This window comes from Choloepus didactylus, chromosome 3 (genome assembly GCF_015220235.1).
Source record: "Choloepus didactylus isolate mChoDid1 chromosome 3, mChoDid1.pri, whole genome shotgun sequence".
Taxonomy (NCBI): Eukaryota; Metazoa; Chordata; class Mammalia; order Pilosa; family Megalonychidae; genus Choloepus; species Choloepus didactylus.
The window spans coordinates 115,720,413-115,747,851 of NC_051309.1; the positions used below are offsets into that span (position 1 = coordinate 115,720,413).

The window sequence follows — 27,439 nt, forward strand, 5'->3', positions numbered from 1 at the left end:
TCTTTGGGTCCTTTAGGATTTTCCACAGTGACACTACTGTTCCACAAAAAGCATTTGGAAATACATGTAGAGGCATTTTACTGTCAGAGAGATTAGGGGATTACTATTGGCAATCAGTGGCCAGGAGCCAGGGTATACTCAACATTCGCCATGTGCTGGACATTCTATTGCACATGGAATTGTCTTCCATACCACATGACTTCCTAATGTCCCACAAGACTAATTATACTACATACATAAATCAATATTACTTTCATAATAATACTACTGTTGAAGAAGTTTTACAAAACGTTACAGAAAAATGTCTCTAATTTTAGCAGAGGGTTAATGGAAACAGAAGGTTTAAACAAAATAAAGACACTGTTTCAAAATTATTGAATTACTGAATAATTGATTCTCAACTCTATGTAGCAAATTTAACACCAATATACTCTCTACTCAGATTTAATAAACATTAAAATTTTACCACAGTTGCTTCAAAAATTTTAAAAAATAAAAATAGTACAATATAATGAAAGCCTGCTTTGTACAACTCTCCAGTTCTAATTTTTTCTTTTTAAATTTATATTTTGTTGGTTATATAACATCTATGAGAATTCCTTCCTAGACTGAGATAATAAATATGACTTTCCACATTTAGGTCTTCTCAACAATCTAGAACTTATTTTTTTGTATGGGAGGTAAGGTTTTGACCATTTCTCCACTACCCCTACCCTCACCCCTGCCATGTAGTTATCCACTTGTATCAGGACCATTTGTTTAATAATCCTTTGCTTTCTAACTAATTTGTAAAGCCACCTCTGTAACAAACCAAATTCCATATATGGGTGGGTATGTTTTGTTCTCTCTTCTGTTTCACTAGTTTATATTAATATCACTATTAGTTTTCTTTTGGTTAATATTGTCTGTCATATGTTCTTTTTTGACCAAAATCCTTAAATTTTTATGTGTATTTCTTGTAAACAGCATATAGATGGATTTTTTAAAAATATATTCTGAAAATCTCTTTTAATAGACAATTTAATTGACTTACATTCTTTCTATGTTCTATTTTTCTGCCTTTATAGGACTATTGACTTTTCTTTGTTCCACAATCAACCCCTCTGCCCCAACTCTTATTGGTTTAAAAGTTATACATTCTCTTCTAGTCTTTTAGTGATTACCATTACACTTTTAATATGCATATACTGGGGGACAATTCTCCATGGATCTCTTATACTTTTGCATGTTTTGTGAGCAAAGATACTGACTGTCCTTTGTTCAATACTATCTTTTAAAAGATGTTTGTACAAAACAACCTGGGAATAGAGAGAGAGACTTTCCCGCTGGAGCAAAGACAAGATTACTTATCTCCTTGGAAGAAAAAGATAATCTTTCTTCCTCCACAGAGCAAAGGTAAGGCATGCTTATTGCCCATTTGAAAAATTCTGATTTCCCTAAGCTCAGAATATCTTTCCTGTAACCCAATCCACTGCATATGCAGGTATCATCTGGGCCCTCAGTGTCATCTTCATGGGAATTGGGGACAAAAGGAACCAACATATATATGCTGATGCTCAAGCTGCTTGCTGTTCTGTGAGTGATAAAAAATCCTTTATCTCTGACCCAGGAGTCTTATATTTTCTGCTAGTATCCACAAAACAATAACAGGCACTTATTAGCTTATAAATACGGAAAAATCAAATCTCAGATCCGAAAGGATCCCTGACTCAACATCTAAATATAATGCACATATTTGTCTCTCCCTCAAATGATACAAAAACCTTAGAACACTTTAGAATTGATTTTCCACCTTTTCTTACCTTTCATGTTATTATCTAGAATTTTATTTCCACCTTGCTACTAACCCTTCTAAAATTGGCCTCACATACAAGTATATAACTGTAACTAATTAGATGTACAAACATGTAAGGATTAAATGGGTGATTATGTTTAAAGATTGTGAAGCAGTGCATCACATACAGGAAGCGTTTAACATGTTGAAATGTTTTAACAATGGTTTTCTCACTACTACTTCTTATAACATACACATTCAAATTTTAATTTTCTGATTAATTAAAGCAAAGATAAGTTATTCTTTCTTCTGTTATTCCTTTCTTAATACTATCTAAGTTTATGAATACATTTAAGGGTTTTATCAGACTGTCTACATAATTCCATACATATATGTTACATAAATGTGTACTGAGCATAAACTAATTAGATGTTCTAAGAGCACTTTTCAAAATAACTATCCCTTCTTTTGGTCTGTATCTTAGTTACCACCATTCTTTTTCATTTATTACTTACTATACTATCTCAAAACTCCAACACTATTACCAACTCAACTATGATTTATTCAATTATTACTATTCTTTCTCAAAAATCCAACATCATTACCAACTCAGCCATCAGCCCTTCAATAATTTTTTCAACCCTAGCCATAAGATTTAATTTAGTACTGTGTTATACTTCACATTTATAATGTGAGGCAAGAAATTTGGGGTAATGTAAAAATAAATGCTTAGTATGATAATATGTGTACTTGTTAATTTTTTTGCAAGTTTTTTCCCTCTCTATAAATAACTTTAGGGTTTATCTTTATTTTGTTGTTGCTTGTTTCTTTGTCTTATAACCTATATGTGTTCTTTATGGAGCCCTCACTGAGTAAATCATGTACTCAAATGAAAGATGTTTCTCCGAAAGTCTAGAAGCAAATGGCAACGTAAATGTTAAGAATGGTTACTTTAGGCCTGATAATCACATCATAGAGAGTTACAATGCAATACAAAGAACAATAAACTAGGACAGGACACAGGTTTTAATACCTATTCTGCCAATGGAAGATATACCCAGACTGGGGGTAAGGGGATGAGTTCAAATTATGTAGGTTAAAGTTTTAGTTTTATGACCAATTAGTTTTGTTATCTTTCTAAAGACTAAGTTTCATAACTGTTAAATGCTGAAAATACCTGTTTCACACACCTTACAGATTTGTTTTGAGAAGTGTGATGGTTAGGTTTAAGTGTCAACTTGGCAAAGTGATGGTGTCCAGGTGTCTGGTCAAGCAACCATGGCCTAACAGTTACTGCAAGGTCATTTGTGACTGTTTAATAAACCAGAAGGCTGGTTTATTAAATCATCAGTCAATTGACTTCACCTGTGACTGACTACATAGGTGAAGGTCATGTCTTCCATAACGAGAGAATTCAATCAGCTAGACTTAATCCAATCAGCTGAAGACTTTTAAGGAAGAAAGAGAGAGGACCTTCATTTCTTCTTCAGCTAGCCAGCAAAGTGTTCCCTGAGGAGTTCATCGAACACCTTCATCGGAGTTGCCAGTTCGCTGCCTGCCGTACAGAATTTGGACTTGTGCATTCTGCCCTACGGAATTTAGACTCGTGCATCCCCAGGGTTGTGTGAGACACTTTATAAAATATTATATTTACAGATATTTCTTGTTGGTTCTGTTTCCCTAGAGAACCCTAACTAATACAAGAAGCAAATGAAATAATGTTTAAGTAAGTATTTCTTCAAAGAACTCTGCAAATATTTACACTATGTGTTATTGTTCATACTTTAAATGCATTAATTGTTAGTACAGACATTTTCACCCCTAACCTTGCCCATTGCAGATATATGCCTTTAATAGGAAAGGAATGACTGGGGGACAAAGATAGTTAAGATGGAATATGATCTCTATCTTAAAAGGCACTTTTTTGAGGTTTACAAGAACTATGATACTGTACTCCAACTGCCTTTTAAAAGATGATCTACTCGATGTCACATACCAATAAATGAGTAACAGCTCAGTTACACACTGGCTAACTCCTGAGCCTCAACTCTGACTTTTAGCTTGATATGGACTATTGAGAAGCTAATGAAGTATGCAAAAATCTGGCAAAGTTTCCAAGTTAATTGTATCAAACAAAACAGAAACAGCTATTTAAGAATTCATTAAAATCAAGTTTCCTATTTCCTCAAAAATAGTCCTGAATATCATAAAATCCAAGTGAAAACCCTTCACAGCACTGTTTAATACAATAGTCACATTAAATATTTTTTCAAAACCGTTTAATGAATCTAGTATGCTAAAAAAAAAAATTAAAATGAGACTATAGAAAGTAACTGTGCTGGTTTGAAACTCTTATGTACCCCAGAAAATGCCATGTTCTTTTAGTCCATCCCTGTGGGGGCAAACCTAACGTGCGTGGGACCTTTTGAGTAGGTTGTTTCAACTGAGATATGACCCAGCCCATTCAAGGTGAGTCTTATTACACTCAGGAGTCTGTTATGAGAGGATAAAAGGCAAAGACATTTGGAGAAAGCTGAGAGATGCCCTGGATATGCTAAGAGAGAACCCACAGATGCTCAGAGAGAAAGCCATTGGAATCAGAAGCTGCAATCAATGAAACCCAGGAGCAAAGGACCAGCAGATACTGGCCATGTGTCTTGCTGTCTGACAGAGGAACCCAAAATGCCAGAAGCCTTTCATCGGAAAAGGTATCTTCATTTTAATGCCTTCATTTGGACATTTTCATGTCTTAGAACTGTAAAATTGTAACTTAATAGATCCCTATTGTAAAAGCCAACCTATTTTTGGTATATTGCATCCTGGCAGCTTTAACAAACTGCAACAGATTTTGGTACCAAGAGTAGGGTGCTGGTGAGATGCAAATACCAAAAATGCTGGAACAGCTTTATAAATGGATAAGGGAAAGATTCTGGAAGAATTGTGAGATGCTTGACAGAAAAGGACTAGATTGCTTTGAAGTGACTGCTGGTAGAAATATGGATGCTAAAAGTACTTCCGATGAGGCTTTAGACAGAAATGATACATGTGTCATTTCAAACTGGAAGAAAGGTGACCCTTGTTTTAAAGTGGCAGAGAATTTGGCTAAACTGAGTCCTGATGTCAGATGGAAGGCAGAATTTGAAAGAGACAAGCTGGAATATTTAGCTAAAGAGATTTCCAAATTAAAGGTGGAAAGCACAGCCTGGTTTCTCCTTGCAGCTTAGAGTAAAATTTAAGGGGAAAGATTAGCTGAGAACTCAACTCTTGGGTACAAAGAAACCAGAAACTGATGGTTTGGAAAATTCAGAGTTTCCAGAAAGCAACTCCCCAGAGAACAGAGCCCCATGTGAGGATTTAACCAGTCAGCCATCTCAGTGCAAATCAGGATTGCAGATGGAGTTATCCAGAAAGGATTTGTGGAAAGTCCTATTGTCTGACAGTTGGGATCTCTGTGTGCTGCATGCTAAACCAAATTTGTTGTGGGATTTGTATAAATGGAACCACTGCCAGCCTGACCTACAAGGGACAGAAAAGGGATAGATTGAAGGAAAAAATGACTTCAAGAGCAGAATCATGGATGCTGAGGTCTGGAATCAAGAAACCTGGGGCCAGGAGAGCGGACCCAGCCACCCATGCATGTGGAAAGGGGAAGTCTGCAGAGGGCAGGCCTTCCTCCCTGCTGTTCAGGAAGAGTGTTACCATCCCAGAGCTCTCAGATGCCCAGGGAATTGAGGGGAGCTTGGCTACCCCACTATTCAGGAGGAATGCTGCCATCCCAGGCTTCAGAGAGGCTGGAGCACATTACCTGCCGATTGGGGAGAGCCTGGCCACCACCCCACTGTTCTAAGGGTGTTAAGAGGTGGCAGAGTCCAGTTGCCACCTCAAGGCTTGAAGAGGGTGGAACTGAGAACATGATGGTCTCCCCAAAGCCTGGAATGTTGGAACCCTCACCCCAGTGCTTGGAGAGAGCAAGGCTGCTGCATAAGCTCTTAGAAAGGGTGAGACTGCTGCTTTCTCAAGCCCTGAGGATAAAACATCATTCTATATATGACTCTCAGATCTTGAAATCTAGTGAAGTCTGCCCTACAGGTTTTTGGCACTGTTTGGGACCGCTGACCCCAGTTTTCCTTTCAGTTTCTTCCTATGGATATGGGAACGTTTATCCTATGACTGTCCCTCCTTTGTATACTGGAAGCAGATAACTTGGTCTAAGTTTCACAGGTCCACAGCTGGAGAATAATTCTGCCTTAGGACAGACCATGCCTGTAACTGATTTTGATAAGACTTTGTACTTATTTATTGTTACTGAAATGATTTAAGCTTTTGTGATATTGTGATGGAATTAATATATTTTGCATACAAAAAGAATATGTCTTTTGGGGGTCCAGAGGGTGGAGTGTGCTAGTTTGAAACTGTTATGTACACCAGAAAACACCATGTTCTTTTAATCCATCCCTGTGGGGGCAGACCTATTGTGGGTGGGACCTTTTGATTAGGTTGTTTCTACGGAGATGTGACCCAGCCCATTCAAGGTGGGTCTTAATCCTTTACTGGAGTCCTTTATGAGAAGATAAAAGGCAGAGACATTTGGAGAGAGCTGAGAGAGAGAAACACCCCGGAGATGCTAAGAGTGAACCCACAGATGCTCAGAGAGAAAGCCCCTGGAATCAGAAGCTGAAAGCAATGAAACCCAGGAATGAAGGACCAGCAGAAGCTGGCCATGTGACAGAGAAACCCTGGATGCCAGCATTCATCAGAGGAGGTATCTTTCTCTTGATGCCTAATTTGGACATTTTCATTGCCTTAGAACTGTAAAATTGTAACTTAATAAATCCCCATTGTAAAAGCCAATTCATTTCCGGTATATTGCATTCCAGCAGCCTTAGCAAACTGAAACAGTAACCATACAAATCTACAAAAATAGGCTATAATTTGTAGCAGTAACTTGTTCAGACATGTTATGACAACAAAATTTTTAAAACACTCTTTTATGCTGCCATTTTCGGCTTTATTTTAGTCTCATATTCTATTAATGCTCCAAATACTTACATCTGGAATAAAGCCAATCTCATTGAGATGATTACTCAACTCTGGATCATGGAATGCAATCATCTGAGAAAACACAGTGAGATACTCTGAAATGACAACAAAGTTTAAGACAATCATTTTTACCTACAATAGAGACATTAAATTAAAATATAGTTTTATTTACATTTTGAATGAGCTTTAATTTCTCCATGAATAAAACATGTTTTAATAGATAGTTTTCTGTTTTGTTACAAGTTTAATCACTAACTGCTAATTATTAAACAAGCATACCAAAACCTATGGCATAACTTACTTCCTGCCTTCACAGTTATCAGTTCTTTTCTTGAGTCACAAATTACACACATGATGAATGATGTTTTCCCATTAAATTCTACAAATACATTTTCTCTAGCAATATTAAATCTTTTTGCATTTATTGAATGCTCAGAAAGTGTAGCACATACTTGAATAAGGAACAACACATAAACAGTCACAAATAGAATAATTATGCCTCAAAGTTGTTTATACATATAGACATTGGCATCTGTTCTAGTTCTAATATATTTGGCATATTTAGGAATAAGAGTTAACATCATGTTAATCAGAAAGTAGGCACTCAATAGGCAATTAAAAATCTCTGCTGTTAACTCTAATTCTATTCTAATTCTTAGGGTTCAAGTGTGGAATGTGAGGAATACTTTATTTTTTCCATTCTTTCAACATATTATAATTCTTGCCAATTTATTCACTATGTTCTAATCTAAAAAAGACAGTAGTAACAATCTACTCAAAGGTAGTAACCATCATATTTTTAATAATTAAGACAATTTAACACATATTTCAAAGGGCTCAACTGTTTTTCTTTTTGAGACTCAAACAACAATAATTTGAAGTCCCCCTTAATTAATAACTTCAATTCCCTTCTTAAGTAAAGTAACAGGTTTATTTTCCAAACCAATATTTGGTGAAAATGTCCTCTAAAAATAATGTCTGCTTTTCTTTTTCAATTTTTACATTTTTATTTTTAGTATGTTAAGAAATATTACTAAATCCTTGACAATCTATGAGTAAAAAGTAGACTTCCCCTATTTTCTTCAATTAAAACTTTGCTTCTAATGACCACAAAGTATTTTATAATTATTTACCTATAAGCAATGCCACATATTTTACAAAAAGGAGAATCAAAACACAGAAGAAAAGTGGAGGTATGGTATTCAATGTAATAATAATAAAGCTGAATTCTGGATCTAATGTGAATTTTTACCTTTGGATGTTTGATACAGGATGTGTATTTGATCAATAGATTCTTGATTTCATATATTTGTTTATCCTAATGCAACAGAATTCATTCTATTTATCCACTATCTCACCTTTCCCTCTTTCAGACCAAAAAAGGTACAATTCACATCAGCTTCAGGAGTTGTAGATCAAAGTGAAGACCCAGAGCATATCTGAAGGTCCTAGGTACCTTTTGGGTTGAACTTTAACTTTTTTTTTCCCCTTCCCATTAGGGATGGCATATTAAAGTTCCCAATTTACCCAAGCCAGAAATATGTCTGTAACATCAGAAATCAAAAGCATTCAATTTTATGTTGATGAAAGCATATAGTCATTACTTCTATAAAGCATGATCTATTTATTTACTTTTCATGGCAGTAAAATATATGTAACATAATTTAAGTAGACAATTCTTTGACATTAAGTACATTGACAATACTATGAAACTTTCACCTTTATCTCTTTCCAGATGATTTTCATCATCCCAAACCAAAACTCATACTTATTTAGCAATAAATCCCCATCCTCCCTTTCCCCATCCCTGGTAACCATTATTCTACTTTCTGTCTCTAAGAATTTTGTATAAGAGAAATCATATAATACTCATCCTTTTGTGTCTGGTTTATTTCACTCAACATGATGTCTTCAAGTTTCATCCATATTGTCACATGCATCAGAACTTCATTACTTTTTACAGACAAATAATATTCCAATGCATAGACCACATTTTATTTATCCATAGACCCTTGGGTTGTTCAGCAATTGAGAATAATGCTGCTATGAACATCAGTGTGCAAATATCTGTTCCAGCTCCTGTTTTCAATTCTTTTGTGTATGAAGCTAGAAGTGGGATTGCCAGGTAATATAGTAATCCCTTGTTTAACTATCTGAGGAACCACCAAAATGTTTTCCACAATAGCTGTGCCACTCTTTTATATCCCCACCAACAACATACAAGAGTTCCTATTTCTCTGCATCCTTGCCAACACTTATTTTCTGTTTCGTTTTTTTTTTTTTTTTAATAATAGCCATCCTAGTAGGCATGAAATGATATTTCATTATGGTTTTAATCTGCATTTCTTGAATGGCTAATGATATTGAACATCTTTTCATATAATTATGGGCCATTTGAACATCTTTGGAGAAATGTCTATTCAAATCCTTGGCCCATTTTTTAATTGGGTTGTTTGTCTTTTTGTAGTTTAGTTATAGCAGTTCTTTATATACTTATTCTGGATAGCAAACCCTTATCAAGTATATGCTTCTGTATATTGTCTTTTCACTTTAGGAGAGATTTACTTAAGCCATTTAGCTATTTGTTTTCTGTATGTCTTATATGTTATTTGTTCCTCAATTATAACATTACTGCCTTTTTATGTATTTAATTACTTTTTTGGTGTACCATTTTGGGCCCCTCTTTACTTTTCTCTATATTTTTAACTATTTTCTTAGTACTTTCCTTTGTAATTACAATTAACATCTTAAACCAATAACAACCTAGTTTGACTAGAACCAAACTAGTTCCTGTAGTACACAAAGTCTCTATACTTATATATCTCCACCTTTCCTCTTTTATATTGATATTGTCTTAAATATTTATACATTGTATGGCCATTAACATAGATTTCAAATGTTATTTTACATTTGCCTATTAAGTCTTATAGGGTGGAAAAAACAGTTACAAACCAAAACTATAATATGGAATTTTATATTTACCTATGCAATTATTTTTACCAATGTTCTTTATTTCTTATGGCATTGGGCTTCAAGTTATTGTTTAGCGTCCTTTTACTTCAGCCTGAAGAACTCCCTTTAGCATTCCTTGTAGGGCAAGTCTTCTGGAAATGAAGTTCTTCAGCTTCTGATTATCTGTAAATGACTTAATTTCTCCATTTTTGGAAGATAATTTTGCTGGAAATACAATTCTTGGTTGACATTTTTTTTCTTTATAAACTTTAAGTATGTCATCTGTCTTCTGGTCTCCATGGTTTCTGATACAACCCACTATCAGTCTTATTGGGGGATCCCTTGTATGTGACAAGTTGCTTCACTCTTGTTGCTTTCAAAAACCTCTCTCTTTGGATTTTGGCAATTTCACTATGTGTCTTGGTGTAGACCTCTTAGAGCCAATCCTGCTTGGGATTCATTGAGCTTCCTGAATGTATATTCATGTCTTTCATCAGATTTGGGAAGTTTTTAGTCACTGTTTTATCAAATATTTTTTTCCGATGCTTTCTCTCCCTCTTGGTCTTCATGGACTTCAACGATGCATATGTTTGTGCAACTTGATTGTGTCCCACAGGATCCTCAGGCTCTGTTCACTTTTCTTCATTAATTTTTCTTTCTGATCCTCACAATGGATAATTTCAATTGTCTTAAAATTCACTGATCCTTTCTTTTGCCTATTCAAATCTGCTGTTCAATCCACCTAATGAGTTTTTTTAATTTCCTTTACTGTACTTTGCAGCTCTAAAATGTCTCTTTGGTTCCCTTTTATAATTTCTATATCTTTATTTTGTTCAGGCAATGTTTTCCTAATTTCCTTTGTATATAGAGTCTTTATTTATGGCTTTCTTTATCTCATTGAACATAATTAAGGCAGTTGATTTAAAGTCTTTGACTAGTTGTTCCAACATATGAGCTTCCTGAGGGATGGTTTCTGGCAAATTATTTCCTGTGAATGGGCCATACTTTTCTGTTTTGAGTGTTTTGTAATTTTTTGTTAAGAACTGCACATTCTGAGTGTTATGTTACCATAATTCTGGAACTCTAGTTCTCTCACTCCTCGGGGATTGCTAGTATTTTTGTTGTTGTTGTTGTTAAGGTTTGGAGCCATCAATTTGTTGCTTTAACAAACTATTTCTGCTCCCAAATGAGGAATGGAAAGAGAAAAGAGAGAAAAAATATAGGTACTGCCTCTTTAAGACTCCTCTGCCACCTTTGCCCCAGGGGTCTTAGAACAGTGACTGCCTCCGGGCCAGCCCCCATCTGAAGTGGCTGATCAAAAGCAGTGATACCAGATCAGACCAAACAACCCTGGATTTTAGAGGACTGAGTTCTTACAGCCCACCTTGGCGTTAGTAAGTTGTGCCAGGAGACTGGGCTCCAGTCACCAGTACTGCCTCATAGGTGGGAGATAGGGGTGGGGGGTGGTAGCTGCTGCACAGAGTGTGACATTCACTGGTATTTATTGCACTATATCAGCCTCTTCCTTCAAGATATTCCCTGGATACTGCACAGTATTGCACTAGATTCTAGAGTTTCAAAATAGCTGTTTTAGACAGCTCCTGCCAGTTCAAAAATTGTTTTGGTGGAGGGACTGATTCCTGAAGCTTCCTACTTTGCCATCTTCCCACAATCCTCCTCTGAAAAACATGCTTTATTTTTAACCAAAACTTCATGCCTCAGGCAATTCTCCACATCTGTCCTCCAGTTTATTAAACATCATTCTTATTCAAGCCAGATTGATAAAAGATAATTACTATTTGGGATTATATGGCTAATTAAGGATCTACTGAAGAAACCTAATCCATGATGAAAACATAGTCCTTGTGTTCTCTCAAATACTGACGGCTGAATTTATATAATAAGTATATAAGTGGATGCTTTTAGAATTCAAATTATTCTTATATTTTGTATACACTCTCTATATATACATATATTAATATATATATACACATTTATATATTATATTACTTCATATATATAATATAATTTATAAAATGTAAATATAATTTAAAATACTGGCATAAGTTTTGGTTGTTCAGGAAAGACTTTGTAATGAGATATATTAAGGCCTGTTAAACTTAGAAAAATTTCTTTATTTAAAGTTGGTTTATGATAGAACTGATGAAATAAGCACTATGTCATGTTTCAAGTCATTTCAAAAAAGCCTTTAAAAGTTTCCTAGAGTGGACACAGTTGGGACATAAGAAAAAAAAAAAAAGGAAATATAGAATATAAGCTTTGTATCAATGTGGAGTTTCCTGAACTTCTTAGCTGTGCTTAATAGGAATGCATAAAAGAATGTTCTTGTCCATGGGAAAGGTATATGTGAATTATATTGTTTGTTTAAAGATGTGTGCAGCTTGCTGTCATAAGTTCAGAAGACAGACCAATAGATGATGGAGAATAGATTGGGAGGGAGGGAAGGAAAGAAAGAAATGGTGTGACAGGACGTTAAAGTTGGTGGATCGGGGTATCGGGGGAGGGGGGTTGGGGTAAGCTGGAGTTCTGTGTATGGGTTTTGTATTGTTTTTTCAACTGTTCCTGTAAGTTTCAATTTATTTCAAAATAAAATTAAAAAAAAAGTCTCCTAGAGTAAATGAAAAAAAATCAAAATGCATATGTTCTTTGATTTGTAAATTAATCTGAAAGAGTTTAAGGGTAGCTACAGAAAAACAGGCCAGTAACATACTAAAACAAAGGATTTCATTCCAGTTACTGGTGACTGTTTTTAAGGAGACTAAAGTGTTCAGAAAACACTCTGTGATTTGTACTAAGTATTCAGAAAACACCTTGTGATTTTACCGGATGATGAATATATGCATCTAGAGCCTTAAAATAAACAAACAAAAAATAGTACAGTCAATCCTCATTAACACAGATTCTACATTTGCAGCAGTTTTGGGTTATTTACAGACATGTGAAAAGCTGCAAAATATTTGAGTTACTTGAAACACACGTTCTCAGCTGAGTGGAACAAAGCAATGCACTTAGTCTTGTCTGAGCTCTCATTCGGCAGATTGTCCTTTTGGCAGTATAGTGTCATATTTTTCATGTTTTTGTGCTTTTTGTATGTGACTCTGCTGTTCAAAATGCCCCCCAAGTGTAGTGTTGAAGTGCTGAAGTTCAAGAAGGTTCTTATATGCTACATGAAGAAAATATGTGTTAGATAAGCTTTGTTCAGGCATGAGCTATAGTGCAGTTGGTCATGAGTTCAAAGTTAATGAATCAATTCCTTATTTAATGAACTCAAATTACTTGCCCCTAATGAGATTTATTTTTAAATTTCCTTAAATTTATGTTTAGAGGTGTTGCTTAAATGTTCCTCTAAAATGTTGCGAAGGCAATGGTACTATTTCTAGATGGAGTTAAATGGGGGCAGTCTCTAAAAGACTGGTGAAGCAAAGAACTTCCTAGGGAATCACTGTATGTAAATTTAAGGAAGAAGCAAAATATCTAAAGGGTCTTAAACAGAAACATGCATAAAGTAAGGCTATATATTCATTGGTTAAAGAAACCTTGTGACCAAAGGCTCACAGAACCTAACCATGTAATCCCCTATGGGTATTGGTTCCGTATTTGCTGATTCTGTGTTGGGGAGACTATATAGAATGTAACTACTGCAAATAATAAGAACTGAATTTTTTAACCTAGGATGCCTATGTGAAGGTAAATGCTATTCTCCAGCCCTGCCTCCCCTCAACAAAAAAAGTATTTAGGAAATTTTTCCCTTAAATTTCAAGTAGAGTTTAACATTATACTACCGTACAAACCCATGTCCAATATAAATTTTCTGCATTTTAATGAAACCTTTTATCTTTTAATGTTTTGCAATGAGATTAAACAGTCCTACTCCCTTCTAATCCTTCCGTGTTCTTATATTTACTTATTGTCTACTTTTTAATGAAAATCTCCAAAGAATTCAATGTAAGGACTGCATACAGACACTATCATGTACAAAAATATGATATTATGTTTATAAATAAGCCTGCTCTTGCTTTCCTAGAAAATTTCATAAAATAAATACAGATATGGGGGGCGGGGCAAGATGGCAGACTGCTGAGCTGTATGTTTTAGTTACTCCTCCAGGAAAGTAGGTAGAAAGCCAGGAACTGCGTGGACTGGACACCACAGAGCAATCTGTCTTTGGGCATACTTCATACAACACTCATGAAAATGTCGAACTGCTGAGATCAGCGAAATCTGTAAGTTTCTGCGGCCAGGGGACCCGCGCCCCTCCCTGCCAGGCTCAGTCCTGTGGGAGGAGGGGCTGTCAGCTCCGGGAAGGAGAAGGGAAAACTGCAGTGGCAGCCCTTATCGGAAACTTATTCTACTGATCCAAACTCCAACCATAGATAGACTGAGACCAGACACCAGAGAATCTGAGAGCAGCCAGCCCAGCAGAGAGGAGACAGGCATAGAAAAAAAAAAAACAACACGAAAAACTCCAAAATAAAAGCAGAGGATTTTTGGAGTTCTGGTGAACACAGAAAGGGGAAGGGCGGAGCTCAGGCCTTGAGGCGCATATGCAAATCCCGAAGAAAAGCTGATCTCTCTGCCCTGTGGACCTTTCCTTAATGGCCCTGGTTGCTTTGTCTATTAGCATTTCAATAACCCATTAGATCTCTGAGGAGGGCCCTTTTTTTTTTTTTTTTAATCCTTTTTTCTTTTTGTAAAACAATTACTCTAAGAAGCCCAATACAGAAAGCTTCAAAGACTTTCAATTTGGGCACGTCAAGTCAAGAGCAGAACTAAGAGAGCTCTGAGACAAAAGGCAATAATCCAGTGGCTGAGAAAATTCACTAAACACCACAACTTCCCAAGAAAAGGGGGGTGTCCGCTCACAGCCACCATCCTGGTGGACAGGAAACACTCCTGCCCATCGCCAGCCCCATAGCCCAGAGCTGCCCCAGACAACCCAGTGTGACGGAAGTGCTTCAAATAACAGGCACACACCACAAAACTGGGCATGGGCATTAGCCTTCCCTGCAACCTCAGCTGATTGTCCCAGAGTTGTGAAGGTGGAGCAGTGTGAATTAACAAAGCCCCATTCAGCCATCATTTGAGCAGACTGGGAGCCTCCCTACACAGCCCAGCAGCCCAGAACTGCCCTGGGGGGACGGCACTCACCTGTGACATAGCACAGTCATCCCTCAACAGAGGACCCGGGGTGCACAGCCTGGAAGAGGGGCCCACTTGCAAGTCTCAGAAGCCATACACCAATACCAAGGACTTGTGGGTCAGTGGCAGAGACAAACTGTGGCAGGACTGAACTGAAGGATTAGACTATTGCAGCAGCTTTAAAACTCTAGGATCATCAGGGAGATTTCATTGTTAGGGCCACCCCCCCTCCCCGACTGCCCAGAAACACGCCCCACATACAGGGCAGGCAACACCAACTACACACGCAAGCTTGGTACACCAATTGGGCCCCACAAGACTCACTCCGCCACTCATCAAAAAGGCTAAGCAGGGGAGAACTGGCTTGTGGAGAACAGGTGGCTCGTGGACGCCATCTGCTGGTTAGTTAGAGAAAGTGTACTCCACGAAGCTGTAGATCTGATAAATTAGAGATAAGGACTTCAATAGGTCTACAAACCCTAAAAGAAACCTATCAAGTTCAGCAAATGCCACGAGGCCAAAAACAACAGAAAATTATAAAGCATATGAAAAAACCAGACGATATGGATAACCCAAGCCCAAGCACCCAAATCAAAAGACCAGAAGAGACACAGCACCTAGAGCAGCTACTCAAAGAACTAAAGATGAACAATGAGACCATAGTACGAGATATAAAGGAAATCAAGAAGACTCTAGAAGAGCATAAAGAAGACACTGCAAGACTAAATAAAAAAATGGATGATCTTATGGAAATTAAAGAAACTGTTGACCAAATTAAAAAGATTCTGGACACTCATAGTACAAGACTAGAGGAAGTTGAACAACGAATCAGTGACCTGGAAGATGACAGAATGGAAAATGAAAGCATAAAAGAAAGAATGGGGAAAAAAATTGAAAAAATCGAAATGGACCTCAGGGATATGATAGATAATATGAAACGTCCAAATATAAGACTCATTGGTGTCCCAGAAGGGGAAGAAAAGGGTAAAGGTCTAGGAAGAGTATTCAAAGAAATTGTTGGGGAAAACTTCCCAAATCTTCTAAACAACATAAATACACAAATCATAAATGCTCAGCGAACTCCAAATAGAATAAATCCAAATAAACCCACTCCGAGACATATACTGATCACACTGTCAAACACAGAAGAGAAGGAGCAAGTTCTGAAAGCAGCAAGAGAAAAGCAATTCACCACATACAAAGGAAACAGCATAAGACTAAGTAGTGACTACTCAGCAGCCACCATGGAGGCAAGAAGGCAGTGGCACGATATATTTAAAATTCTGCGTGAGAAAAATTTCCAGCAAAGAATACTTTATCCAGCAAAGCTCTCCTTCAAATTTGAGGGAGATCTTAAATTTTTCACAGACAAACAAATGCTGAGAGGATTTGCTAACAAGAGACCTGCCCTACTGGAGATACTAAAGGGAGCCCTACAGACAAAGAAACAAAGACAGGACAGAGAGACTTGGAGAAAGGTTCAGTACTAAAGAGATTCGGTATGGGTACAATAAAGGATATTAATAGAGAGAGGGAAAAATATGGCAAACATAAACCAAAGGATAAGATGGCCGATTGAAGAAATGCCTTCACGGTTATAACGTTGAATGTAAATGGATTAAACTCCCTAATTAAAAGATATAGATTCGCAGAATGGATCAAAAAAAATGAACCATCAATATGTTGCATACAAGAGACTCATCTTAGACACAGGGACACAAAGAAACTGAAAGTGAAAGGATGGAAAAAAATATTTCATGCAAGCTACAGCCAAAAGAAAGCAGGTGTAGCAATATTAATCTCAGATAAAATAGACTTCAAATGCAGGGATGTTTTGAGAGACAAAGAAGGCCACTACATACTAATAAAAGGGGCAATTCAGCAAGAAGAAATAACAATCGTAAATGTCTATGCACCCAATCAAGGTGCCACAAAATACATGAGAGAAACACTGGCAAAACTAAAGGAAGCAATTGATGTTTCCACAATAATTGTGGGAGACTTCAACACATCACTCTCTCCTATAGATAGATCAACCAGACAGAAGACCAATAAGGAAATTGAAAACCTAAACAATCTGATAAATGAATTAGATTTAACAGACATATACAGGACATTACATCCCAAATCACCAGGATACACATACTTTTCTAGTGCTCACAGAACTTTCTCCAGAATAGATCATATGCTGGGACATAAAACAAGCCTCAATAAATTTAAAAAGATTGAAATTATTCAAAGCACATTCTCTGACCACAATGGAATACAATTAGAAGTCAATAACCACCAGAGGCTTAGAAAATTCACAAATACCTGGAGGTTAAACAACACACTCCTAAACAATCAGTGGGTTAAAGAAGAAATAGCAAGAGAAATTGCTAAATATATAGAGACGAATGAAAATGAGAACACAACATACCAAATCCTATGGGATGCAGCAAAAGCAGTGCTAAGGGGGAAATTTATAGCACTAAACGCATATATTAAAAAGGAAGAAAGAGCCAAAATCAAAGAACTAATGGATCAACTGAAGAAGCTAGAAAAAGAACAGCAAACCAATCCTAAACCAAGTAGAAGAAAAGAAATAACAAGGATTAAAGCAGAAATAAATGACATAGAGAACAAAAAAACAATAGAGAGGATAAATATCACCAAAAGTTGGTTCTTTGAGAAGATCAACAAGATTGACAAGCCCCTAGCTAGACTGACAAAATCAAAAAGAGAGAAGACCCATATAAACAAAATAATGAATGAAAAAGGTGACATAACTGCAGATCCTGAAGAAATTAAAAAAATTATAAGAGGATATTATGAACAACTGTATGGCAACAAACTGGACAATGTAGAAGAAATGGACAATTTCCTGGAAACATATGAACAACCTAGACTGACCAGAGAAGAAATAGAAGACCTCAACCAACCCATCACAAGCAAAGAGATCCAATCAGTCATCAAAAATCTTCCCACAAATAAATGCCCAGGGCCAGATGGCTTCACAGGGGAATTCTACCAAACTTTCCAGAAAGAACTGACACTAATCTTACTCAAACTCTTTCAAAACATTGAAGAAAATGGAACACTACCTAACTCATTTTATGAAGCTAACATCAATCTAATACGAAAACCAGGCAAAGATGCTACAAAAAAGGAAAACTACCGGCCAATCTCCCTAATGAATATAGATGCAAAAATCCTCAACAAAATACTTGCAAATCAAATCCAAAGACACATTAAAAAAATCATACACCATGACCAAGTGGGGTTCATTCCAGGCATGCAAGGATGGTTCAACATAAGAAAAACAATCAATGTACTACAATACATTAAAAACTCGAAAGGGAAAAATCAATTGATCATCTCAATAGATGCTGAAAAAGCATTTGACAAAATCCAACATCCCTTTTTGATAAAAACACTTCAAAAGGTAGGAATTGAAGGAAACTTCCTCAACATGATAAAGAGCATATATGAAAAACCCACAGCCAGCATAGTACTCAATGGTGAGAGACTGAAAGCCTTCCCTCTAAGATCAGGAACAAGACAAGGATGCCTGCTGTCACCACTGTTATTCAACATTGTGCTGGAAGTGCTAGCCAGGGCAATCCGGCAAGACAAAGAAATAAAAGGCATCCAAATTGGAAAAGAAGAAGTAAAACTGTCATTGTTTGCAGATGATATGATCTTATATCTAGACAACCCTGAGAAATCGACAATACAGCTACTAGAGCTAATCAACAAATTTAGCAAAGTAGCGGGATACAAGATTAATGCACATAAGTCAGTAATGTTTCTATATGCTACAAATGAACAAAATGAAGAGACACTCAAGAAAAAGATACCATTTTCAATAGCAACTAAAAAAATCAAGTACCTAGGAATAAACTTAACCAAAGATGTAAAAGACCTATACAAAGAAAACTACATAACTCTACTAAAAGAAATAGAAGGGGACCTTAAAAGATGGAAAACTATTCCATGTTCATGGATAGGAAGGCTAAATGTCATTAAGATGTCAATTCTACCCAAACTCATCTACAGATTCAATGCAATCCCAATCAAAATTCCAACAACCTACTTTGCAGACTTGGAAAAGCTTGTTATCAAATTTATTTGGAAAGGGAAGATGCCTCGAATTGCTAAAGACACTCTAAAAAAGAAAAACGAAGTGGGAGGACTTACACTCCCTGACTTTGAAGCTTATTATAAAGCCACAGTTGCCAAAACAGCATGGTACTGGCACAAAGATAGACATATAGATCAATGGAATCGAATTGAGAATTCGGAGATAGACCCTCAGATCTATGGCCGACTGATCTTTGATAAGGCCCCCAAAGTCACTGAACTGAGCCATAATGGTCTTTTCAACAAATGTGGCTGGGAGAGCTTGGATATCCATATCCAAAAGAATGAAAGAGGACCCCTACCTCACCCCCTACACAAAAATTAACTCAAAATGGACCAAAGATCTCAATATAAAAGAAAGTATCATAAAACTCCTAGAAGATAATGTAGGAAAACATCTTCAAGACCTTGTATTAGGCGGCCACTTCCTAGACTTTACACCCAAAGCACAAGCAACAAAAGAGAAAATAGATAAATGGGAACTCCTCAAGCTTAGAAGTTTCTGCACCTCAAAGGAATTTCTCAAAAAGGTAAAGAGGCAGCCAACTCAATGGGAAAAAATTTTTGGAAACCATGTATCTGACAAAAGACTGATATCTTGCATATACAGAGAAATCCTACAACTCAATGACAATAGTACAGACACCCCAATTATAAAATGGGCAAAAGATATGAAAAGACAGTTCTCTGAAGAGGAAATACAAATGGCCAAGAAACACATGAAAAAATGTTCAGCTTCACTAGCTATTAGAGAGATGCAAATTAAAACCACAATGAGATACCATCTAACACCGGTTAGAATGGCTGCCATTAAACAAACAGGAAACTACAAATGCTGGAGGGGATGTGGAGAAATTGGAACTCTTATTCATTGTTGGTGGGACTGTATAATGGTTCAGCCACTCTGGAAGTCAGTCTGGCAGTTCCTTAGAAAAGTAGAAATAGAGTTACCATTCGATCCAGCGATTGCACTTCTCGGTATATACCCGGAAGATCGGAAAGCAGTGACACGAACAGATATCTGCACGCCAATGTTCATAGCAGCATTATTCACAATTGCCAAGAGATGGAAATAACCCTAATGTCCTTCAACAGATGAGTGGATAAATAAAATGTGGTATATACACACGATGGAATACTACACGGCAGTAAGAAGGAACGATCTTGTGAAACATATGACAACATGGATGAACCTTGAAGACATAATGCTGAGCGAAATAAGCCAGGCACAAAAAGAGAAATATTATATGCTACCACTAATGTGAACTTTGAAAAATGTAAAACAAATGGTTTATAATGTAGAATGTAGGGGAACTAGCAGTAGAGAGCAATTAAGGAAGGGGGAACAATAATCCAAGAAGAACAGATAAGCTATTTAACGTTCTGGGGATGCCCAGAAATGACTATGGTCTGTTAATTTCTGATGGATATAGTAGGAACAAGTTCACAGAAATGTTGCTATATTATGTAACTTTCTTGGGGTAAAGTAGGAACATGTTGGAAGTTAAGCAGTTATCTTAGGTTAGTTGTCTTTTTCTTACTCCCTTGTTATGGTCTCTTTGAAATGTTCTTTTATTGTATGTTTGTTTTCTTTTTAACTTTTTTTTTTCATACAGTTGATTTAAAAAAGAAGGGAAAGTTAAAAAAAAAAAATAAAATAAAAAAGACAAACAAGGAAAAAAAAAAAAAAAGATGTAGTGCCCCCTTGAGGAGCCTGTGGAGAATGCAGGGGTATTCGCCTACCCCACCTCCATGGTTGCTAACATGACCACAGACATAGGGGACTGGTGGTTGGATGGGTTGAGCCCTCTACCATAAGTTTTACCCTTGGGAAGATGGTTGCTGCAAAGGAGAGGCTAGGCCTCCGTATATTTGTGCCTAAGAGTCTCCTCCTGAATGCCTCTTTGTTGCTCAGATGTGGCCCTCTCTCTCTGGCTAAGCCAACTTGAAAGGTGAAATCACTGCCCTACCCCCTACCTGGGATCAGACACCCAGGGAAGTGAATCTCCCTGGCAACTGTAGAATATGACTGCCCGGGGAGGAATGTAGACCCGGCATCGTGGGATGGAGAACATCTTCTTGACCAAAAGGGGGATGTGAAAGGAAATGAAATAAGCTTCAGTGGCAGAGAGATTCCAAAACGAGCCGAGAGGTCACTCTGGTGGGCACTCTTACGCACACTTTAGACAACCCTTTTTAGGTTCTAAAGAATTGGGGTAGCTGGTGGTGGATACCTGAAACTATCAAACTACAACCCAGAACCCATGAATCTCGAAGACAGTTGTATAAAAATGTAGCTTATGAGGGGTGACAATGGGATTGGGAAAGCCATAAGGACCACACTCCACTTTGTCTAGTTTATGGATGGATGAGTAGAAAAATAGGGGAAGGAAACAAACAGACAAAGGTACCCAGTGTTCTTTTTTACTTCAATTGCTCTTTTTCACTCTAATTATTATTCTTGTTATTCTTGTGTGTGTGCTAATGAAGGTGTCAGGGATTGATTTAGGTGATGAATGTACAACTATGTAATGGTACTGTAAACAATTGAAAGTACGATTTGTTTTGTATGACTGTGTGGTATATGAATATATCTCAATAAAATGATGATTAAAAAATAAATAAATAAATACAGATATGAAATTTCAGAAAGTCCCACTTGTGGGTATATTTATTTTTTCTTTTCTGACAAGTCTTCCAGCTTTCTCTCTTTTGGGTGGGGTAAGGAGAAGATAAAGGATTATGAGCAACAGACTGAAAGCAAACAGTTCCCTCTGCTCACAAATCAAAAATAGTATTCTCAGTTTGTGTAACTATTTGTTATTTTCCATCAGTTGCTAGTTTATTCCGACATATAGATAAATATGCAGAGTCACAAATATCTTGTCAATTATGAACGTGCCCAAATCAAATCATCTGATTTTTTTTACTCATAGCACTCAAAAGAAGCCAATGTTACTTTACTGAAAATGGACCCAAATTAGGTTATTTCTCATTTCAAGTCTTTAGGTTGTAAAATTTGCTTACTGACTTAACCCACAAGAACAAGCACCAACTTTTAAGTCTAAATGGAAAGAGAAGATAAAGGGAAGAAAAAGATAGTCTTCAAGGTTACATTTGTGAGCCATTTTTCCTTTTTTGCTCACATAATATACTTTGATAAAAAATATGGAAGCAAACTCATTTATAGTTCTTATGATATTTCTAATAAAGGTAGAATATTTTTGTCACAATTAAAATCTCCCCAATCACATGATGCAAGATATTATTTAAAAAGGCAAGTCTGTACACTCAATGCATTCCCTACTACCTCCCAATGCCTATCATTTGAGTCATTTAATGATAGCATTAAACTAGAAATAAGCAATTCACTACTTTTCTAAATACATAACTAATAGTGAAATTGCATATTTTCTCTCTCTGTTATTGTTTGGTGGGTTAGGAGATTTATTTTTATAGTCCTACATTTGACAAATGGAATTTCAACTTCGAATGTCTATCTTCCTTCCTCCCTCCCTCCTTATCAAAGACTTACTGGATGTTTATGTGTAGTGTGACCATATATCCTAATTTGCCTGGGAGTGTAGCAGTTTGTACTGTAGACTCAATGTCTGGTGCAGTTAGTTCCCATTTTAACACTCAGAAGTATCCCAGTTTACTTATATAGTCACCCAAGTTATGAGTGAAATGAAAGAGACATCACAGTGAACAAGATCCTCCTCTTGTCATCAAAGGATTTAGAATGGTACTTGCAAGTAAAAAGAAAATTGTGGAAATTTCATAAATTTCCCAGATTTATATGGTATCTCCTCCATCTTTTCCTTTCTGACTGGTAGCAACCACATCTTCCCATGTTCCAAATGTGAACACAACATGATTTTATAAAACAGTACAAGGATAGGTATAATGTTATGCCAAATTCCATTGGCTGTTTTGGGCAACAATACACAGAAAATGACTTCAAAGAACAGCTTACCATGTCTTATAGACCAGTTTCTTGATATGCTCCATTCTTAAGTGCAAAATGACACTAAGGTATAGTTGAGTTTTCCACAAAGGATCAGTTCCTTTTCTTAATATCTAAATGGTTGTTAATTCTTCACTGGTCTGAAGCTACCTTTCCTCTCTTCAACAGCCTGCTCTGCAAGTTATAAGCCTATTTGCAATATCTCTAAAACCATAATCAATATATCCCTCTCAAATGGCTCCATCTTTTTCAATGTGATTCCCTAAGATTCTGAATTTTAAAGTAATTTTAGTAATCTTAGATAATCTAGAGGGCCAACTTTGAGTTGTTTAATCAGAATATATATGTATTTTTAAATTCCTGTGTATTGATACTTGATCAACTCAATAACAATGTTGCAAGGGATAATTCAATAGTGCCAAAATAATAATCAATTTTCATTTAGGACAAAGTAATTAAATTTATTATTTTCTTAAAATATGTCTGCAGGTAACAAGGTAATAGAAACAGGGCTAAAAAGAAACAGGACAACATGATTGTTAAACAAATAATTTCTCCATTCATCTGTAGGATGCAAAACATTTGAGACTTTTATGAGTATGTAAATATTATACTTTAGGAAAAACTTTAAAATGAAAACTTTCAAACTTCCACTAGTGTATAACTATAAGATCAATTTTTTTCCAAAGAGTAATTGAAGTTTCTATTGAATATAGAAGCTTGCAATTTCTGTAGATGATTAAATGATTAAATGTATATGCATTTTTACATTAGCTCTTCTGATTGATTAGTTTCATCTGACAGAGCACTTTTCCAAAATTTACGGGGAAAACATTGGTATGTATGTCAATCAAAATCAATGTTAATTGGAAGTTTAAAGCTTAGGACAATTACAAAACAAATAGGGAAACCAATAAAATGAGAGCTGAATATTTCAAATTTCAAGTCTAAAAAAAACATTTTGAAGAAAATTGAACAATTCTTTTTACATAAAACTTTAGTAACCTATACATGGTGTACTGTTTCAGCTCCTTCTTCAGATCTTCATCCCTCCCTCCCTACCTCATGTACCAGATTTGATTACTGGCTGTTTTATTAATCCACCTTGTAGTATTTTACTGCAGTCCTTTTCAAAAAAAAACAAAAACAAAAATATTAACAAGAACACAAAAAAGCCATTAACAAGAAAAAAAAAAAAAAAAAACAACCCATCCCTGCCAGTTGCTCTGTGTTAACACAGTAACTTGTATGCTGATCTCCCTGACTTACAGATAGTTGTATTTCCCTTACCACGCTATGACATCACATGGGAAGTGACTGGATGTTATTCATCTTAAGAACCTCAATGCATTAAACAATGCCTGGCACAGTGCAGAGAAATTTTGAAAGATTAAATTAATTGAAATTATGCTTTATTTTCTTAAATATTATATATAGTCTATACAAAAATTGAACAAATTATTTAGAACAACTTGTCTACCCTATATCGATGTGAGCTGAATATCCAGAATATAGAGAACTTTTACAATGCAAGAACCAAAAAACCAAACAAATTTAAAAATGGGCAAAGAAAGGCCTTTCTCCAAAGAAGAGATACAATTGGCCAATAAGCATATGAAAAGATGTTAAACATCATTAGTTATTAGGGAAATGCAAATGAAAATCAACATGAGATAATATTCAAATGCACAAAGGATGGCTATTATTAAAAATACAGGAAATAACAAACATTAGTGAGGATGCAGAGAAATTGGAACTCTAGTGCATTGTTGGTGGGAAAGTAAAAAGGTGCAGCCACTGTAGAAAGCAATATGGCAGATTCTCAAAAAGTCAAATATAGAATTATCATATGACCCAGCAATTCCACTTCTAGGTATATACCCAAAGAAATTAAAGACAGGGTTTCAAACAGATACTTGTACATCAAAGTTCATAGTGGCATTATTCATAAGAATTAAAAAGTGGAAACAACTCAAAGGTCCATCAACAAATGAATGGATAAACATTGGATATTCTTACTAAATTTACCTACAAGCAGAAAACAGCTTCCTTCCTATAAAGCACATTCCTCCTTGATTATTAAAAGTCAAAGGGAAAAATAAAGCTTTTTAAAAAACATTCTCAAATTAATCCCAAATTTAGACATGTCCATATTCTAGGAATGTGCAGGAAATTGGAAATTGTCACATATTTTTGATAGTAATGTGAACCGCTGCAACTTTTTTGCAAAGTAATTTGATAATATATAACATTTAAAATATACAAACCTTCGACCTATTTTCTCTCCAAAATCCTACTAATATTCTTTTAAACTATAAATATTCATTGGCTAGATGTTAATCTACCTTATTTATTTTTAAAGACTAATTATCCGAGTAAGAGAAGAAACTTGCCATCATTACTATGGATGGTATGTAGTATAAATACATACAGTCACTAAGTATCTACATGTCTAATTGGGTTAAGGATTTATGACTTATTCAAAACTTCCTCCAAGTATAACTTAATTATGAAGTATTCGAAAGTTTTTTTCTGTATATTACCACGGAACATTATTCTGTCTACTATACATTTTCCTTTTTATTTTATAAATATAAACATATCCATATCAAACCAAACCATTTCAAAATACAACTATAAATCAATAGAATTCACATATTAAAAGTAATAGAGAGGTACTACATCATTATTTCAATTTTTAGCCTCCATTTACATTATAGACACATAAGAGGAATATGAATGATCATGGGCCACAGTCTGTGAATACAAACAATATTAAAATCATTTTTAAGTTATTTTTCTCTATACTCCAATGTAAATGATGCTGGATAAAATGTTTTTATTTGCTGAATTATTTATTATTCTATTGCTCCTATTTTTAGCTTATTTAACTTTTTAATTTACTTTTCCCTTTCTGCGCCCTTCTAATTATTTTCCTAATATATTAACTTCTGATACTATAATTTTACACCATTTCTAAATAAGATAGAGTACTATTGAGACCGACCCCACTAATATCGGAATTTTTGATAAAGTAGCTTCTAGTTTTCCTATTTTGACTATTCACACTGAGTGCTTACTATAATGAAACATATATAATTAAAACATAGCACCAGCTTCAAGTTGTCTAAAATTTAGTAGACTAAATGAGACATAAATGTAGAATTAAAAACCTAAAACAGGGAGTGACTGACAAATGCTATAAAAATAGTAAATGGAGAGACTGTGTGACCAGCTTTGTTGTCTGTTCTAAAAGAAATAAAAAAAGTAAGAAAATTTTCCACCGTGAAAACATTTAGAATCTTGTTGAAAGGATAAGACATAAAACAATATGTAATGCCATGGTAATAATGATACTAGCAAAAAATATAGTAAATATAATTGACAACATTAATAAATAAATAATAGCATTTATTGAATGTTTCTATGTACCAGGCATTTACATTTATTATGTTTAATCTTTACAATATTTTAATATATGAGAAAAATGATAAATAGAGAACTTAAGAAATTTGCCCAAGATTATATAAGTAATAAATATTGAAGCTTGTGATGATAAGGTTCATGTGTCAATTTGGTCAGGTGATGGTGCCCAGTTATCTAGTCAGGCAAACACTAGCCTAAGCAAGGACATTTTGTGGCTGGTTCATAACCCAGAAGGTTAGTTTATTAAATCATCAGTTAATTGATTGTGTCTGTGGCTGATTACATCTACAATGAACTATGGGAGAGTCTTCCACAATGAGAGAATCCAATCAGTTGGATTTAATTCAATCAGTTGAAGACTTTTAAGGGAGAAGAGAGAACTTTCACTTTTTCTTCAGCTAGCCAGCCTCACCTTGAGAATCAAAGACCTTCATCAGAGTTGCCAGCTCGCTGCCTGTGCTACAGAATTTGGACTCGTGTGTTCTGCCCTATGGAATTTGGACTCGTGCATCCCCACAGTTGTGTGAGATACTTGTATAAAATCTCATATTTATAGATACTCTTTTTGGTTCTGTTTCCCTGACTACTACAAGCTTAAATATGAAATAAGATTTGCCTGACTCAAAAGTGCGTATTATTAACTTCTGTGTTATACTACCTCCAAAAAGGAGTTGAGAAAATTATATTTGAAGTCTGAAGGGGGATGAAGTAATCCTGAAATAATTCATAAATGGTTTACGCTATGATATGAACTCTGACAAATGTATATATTTTAGAAAAGTGGAAGAAAGAGGGAAGATATTTTCGGTGAGAGAAAAGCAAGGGAATTTAGACGAATAAATTTTTAATATTCTACTTGCTTACAATTAAACAATGTTTATAATTTTTACAAATTCACAATAGGCTTACTCCATGATGAAATTAAAAATTGTGGGCAATTTTAATGTGAGAGAGACAAATAGCAGTCTCTTCCTTTTCTTAGACTAGCTTGCCTGCAC

The 27,439-nt window shown here is 35.6% G+C and overlaps 1 protein-coding gene across 6 annotated transcripts in view; it reads right to left on the reverse strand.

Moving 5' to 3' along the window:
- TBCK (TBC1 domain containing kinase) overlaps positions 1 to 27,439 on the reverse strand; it is a 288,134-nt gene that overhangs the window by 162,501 nt on the left and 98,194 nt on the right. For all 6 annotated transcript variants that reach the window (XM_037830400.1, XM_037830399.1, XM_037830401.1 and 3 more), the window contains exon 20: positions 6,824 to 6,909. In XM_037830400.1, coding sequence (XP_037686328.1) covers positions 6,824 to 6,909 — 86 coding nt within the window. The remainder of the gene's footprint in view (positions 1 to 6,823; positions 6,910 to 27,439) is intronic.